This window comes from Callithrix jacchus, chromosome 12, assembly GCF_049354715.1.
Source record: "Callithrix jacchus isolate 240 chromosome 12, calJac240_pri, whole genome shotgun sequence".
Classification (NCBI taxonomy): Eukaryota; Metazoa; Chordata; class Mammalia; order Primates; family Cebidae; genus Callithrix; species Callithrix jacchus.
Window position 1 is genome coordinate 84,657,833 of NC_133513.1, and position 3,727 is coordinate 84,661,559.

Below are 3,727 nucleotides of genomic sequence, written 5' to 3' on the forward strand. Positions count from 1 at the left end.
CTGTTCCACCTCAGTTCATCAACCACTAATTTCTCATAAAGAGCACACAACCTAGATCCCTCGAATGCAGAGTTCACAGTAGTTCATGTTCCTATGAGAATCTAATGCCTCTGCTGCTCGGACAGGAGGTGGAGCTTAGGTGGTAATGGCCACTCCCCTCTTTTGCCACCCAGTTCCTAACAGGCTGAGCTCTACCTCGGGGTTGGGGATCCCTGCTCAATACAGCATACTACCTTTGAGACATTAGCCTCTCCAGAGTCCTCCCTTTATTTAATATATGAAGAGTCTGTATAATTGGGAGTATTTCCATACACCAGGTTACTTTGCTGTGTCACTATTTTCATAAGTCATTTGGTAGAAAGTGGTGACACTCATGTGCCTATAGTAAGCATGAGGCTAACATTTTAACTAAATGACATTTAGGGAACCCATATCAGCTATTACCTCACTGAGGCACATAACACCACTGGTGACACTCCCGGGAGTCAGAGAATATTAAATCATCCCCCAAACCAGTAGTTCCCAGTTGTCTAGAATTCCAAAACTAATAAAACCTTCTAAGACATTTTGGGGAAAAACATAAGATTGCCACTTTGGTGCTTTGCCAAGTGAGGACATTAAACTTCTCAAACTACCAGCTATAATACTAGCATCATAATTTTATTTAAAAAAAAAAAGATATTTTAAACCCACCTGCCTCCACCCCTGCCAAAAAAAGGCCATAATCTCAGAATAAAGAATAATCCTTAATCTGATAAATTCGGTGCTATCAAAATTCACTATATTGTCCTTGTTTTTCTCATTTTGTGGTAGATGGGTCTAAGCATCATCATGAACTGACTTTGGGTCTGCCTGTATAGGCTGGCACCATCATCTTACAAATAAGGTGATGATTCATCTGGTACATCTCTATGCTAGCCAGAGTTACTGTGATGGAGTCTGCAGACAAAGATGGAGGGGAATCGGCCCCCTGCCTAACAAAAGCCTGGAAAGTGACTTCCTCCTCATTAAGAGGGAAGGTCTGATGCATGTGGAAGGCTATGAATTTGGGACTGGTAGAAAGATATTCTGGCTGAGCAGAAACAGTGGATTAACGGAGACTAAAGGACTGAGGTATTGGTGGAGGGTGTTCAAGGTCTATGGCCTGATGATGACACAGCTATGCTATGTTGGAAAGACAAAATTATTTATTTAGAGATAGGATCTCCCTATGTTGCCCAAGCTGGTCTTGAACTCCTGGCCTCAAGTGATCCTCCACTCCTTGGCCTCCCAAAGTGCAGGGATTATAGGTGTGAGTCACTGTACCTGGTTTTTCTTTGTTTGTTTGTTTTGTTCTGTTTTGTTTTGCTTTTACTGATAAAGAGTTAAAACAAATATATGTTGTACAATTCTGGAGGAGCAAGGATTTCACTTTGGAGCACTATTTAGATTTCACACAAGTTGGAGAACAAAGCAGTGGCCTTTGGAGATTTCATTCTTACTCATGTGGGTAGAACACAGCACACTCTTGTTTAAATCACCAGTCCCAGGCTGCCTGGCTCTATCTAGGGATTGGTGCCTGGGAAAAGGCTGCAGTAAAGGGCAGAGGTGACCTTGCACAAGGATAACGAGTCAGTGTGCAACCCTCAAGCTCATGACAGTTGCACAAACTCCCAAGAGAAGCAGTACTACCCTTAGGGCCAGATGAGAAGGGCTGCCGCCTGAGCCTGCTCTGGAGAGGGCATTGCATATCACAAACACATTTACAAAAAAAGTTTGAAAGAGCACAAAGTTCCGCTGTCATTTGGGAGGTCTTGGTGCTGCCAGTACAACACAACCTGGCCATACTGTTTCATCCCAGGGAAATGCTTCTCCCTATTTCTTGTCCAAAGTTACCAAAACAAAAGGGACTGCAGGTAACTGTCTCTAATATTGGCAATTGAATTACTCCAGAGTATGAGGAACTTGGTCAGCAGAAACCCTTGGGAATGAAAAAGGGTAAACTTGTCATGTCCTTCCACTTAGATAGTAAGAATGCAGTAGATTCTTGACTTATTATTATTATTTGAGATGGAGTCTTATTCTGTGGCCTAGGCTGGAGTGCAGTGGCACCATCCTGGCTCACTGCAACCTCTGCCTCCAGGGTTCAAGCGATTCTCCTGCCTCAGCCTCCCGAGTAGCTAGGATTACAGGCGCATGCCCCCACACCTGGCTAATTTATATATATATATATATATATATATATATATATATATATATATATATATATATATATGAGACGGAGTTTCGCTCTTGTTACCCAGGCTGGAGTGCAATGGCACAATCTCGGCTCACCACAACCTCCGCCTCATGGGTTCAGGCAATTCTCCTGCGTCAGCCTCCCGAGTAGCTGGGACTACAGGCGCATGCCACCATGCCCAGCTAATTTTTGTATTTTTAGTAGAGACGGGGTTTCACCATGTTGACCAGGATGGTCTCGATCTCTTGACCTCATCATCCACCCACCCCGGTCTCCCAAAGTGCTGGGATTACAAGCTTGAGCCACCGCACCCGGCCAATTTTTATATTTTTAATAGAGACGAGGTTTCGTCATGTTGGCCAGGCTGGTCTTGAACTCTTGACCTCAAGTGATCCTTGCCTCGGCCTCCTAAAGTGCTGGAATTACCAGTGTGAGCCACCGCGTCCAGCCTGGCAGAAGGTTTAATATTTCATGTTCTATCAAAATTCCTTCAAATGGAGAAACTAGGCATTTGTATATGCTAAGCACAAAGCCAAAGTTCTGCAGCTACTCTCTTGTTTCACAACTGTCTTCATAATTAGCTTTGGCCAATAAAGATACTTGTGAAAGAACACACTTAGGTTCTCCATTAAAAGAGCATGACTGTCACTTGTGCATAAAAACAGCACATGAGTCAGGTGCAGTGGCTCATGCCTGGCCCAAGATTGCACCACTGCACTCCAGCCTGGGCAACGGGGCAAGATTCTGTCTCAAAAAAAAAAAAAAAGAGCACATGAATCACTGGAACTACAAAAAAAAAAAAAAAAAAAAAAAAAAAGCTGAATAAACAGCAATTGATAGTATTCTACAATAACAACTAAAAGCCAATATAAAAACCATTGGGGCCGAGCAGTGGATACGGTCGTTGAAGGACCCTGGGTGCGGAATTTGTGGCTTTAGCAGATTGAGATCATGGCAGGTCCAGAAGCTGATGAACAATTTCAGTTCACTGGTATTAAAAAATATTTCAACTCTTACATTCTCACAGGTAGAAAGAATTGTGTACTGGCCACATACGGAGGCATTGCTTTGATTATCTTATATTTCAAGTTAAGGTCCAAAAAAACTCCAGCTGTGAAAGCAACATAAATGGATTTTAAACTGCCTCTGGTTCTTAACCTCATCTGTTAAGTTCCATGCCTGGAGAAGCTAATCCCAACTCATCATGTGATAATACAATTTGTACAATAAATTATGAACCTGGGAAAAAAAAAACCATTGATATAATATTCCAAGAATAATAATAAATGTTCAATACTTAGCCATACACAATAGGACTTTTCATGGCATTAACAGCACAGTATTTACAGAAATAATGGGAAATTTCTAGATTTAGTACAAATGATTTCAAAAGCTAAAACTAGAACAGCCAAACATGGAAGATAGTTAAGAAATAATAAAATAGAGCTGGGCATGGTGGCTCATGCCTGTAATCCCAGCACTTTGGGAGGCCGAGGAGGGCAGATCATG

At 42.2% G+C, this 3,727-nt stretch overlaps 1 protein-coding gene across 1 annotated transcript; it reads left to right on the forward strand.

Moving 5' to 3' along the window:
• The first annotated feature begins 3,111 nt into the window (after positions 1-3,111).
• On the forward strand, positions 3,112-3,472 carry LOC103796754 (ATP synthase F(0) complex subunit k, mitochondrial). The gene has a single exon (XM_009009958.4). It carries the CDS (start codon positions 3,170-3,172, stop codon positions 3,344-3,346), a length of 177 nt encoding a protein of 58 aa, XP_009008206.1. The 5' UTR covers positions 3,112-3,169; the 3' UTR covers positions 3,347-3,472.
• The last annotated feature ends 255 nt before the right edge of the window (positions 3,473-3,727 follow it).

Bases quoted from the DNA above. Each gene is read 5' to 3' on its own strand.
- LOC103796754 (XM_009009958.4), top strand. From the start codon at position 3,170: ATGGCAGGTCCAGAAGCTGATGAACAATTTCAGTTCACTGGTATTAAA.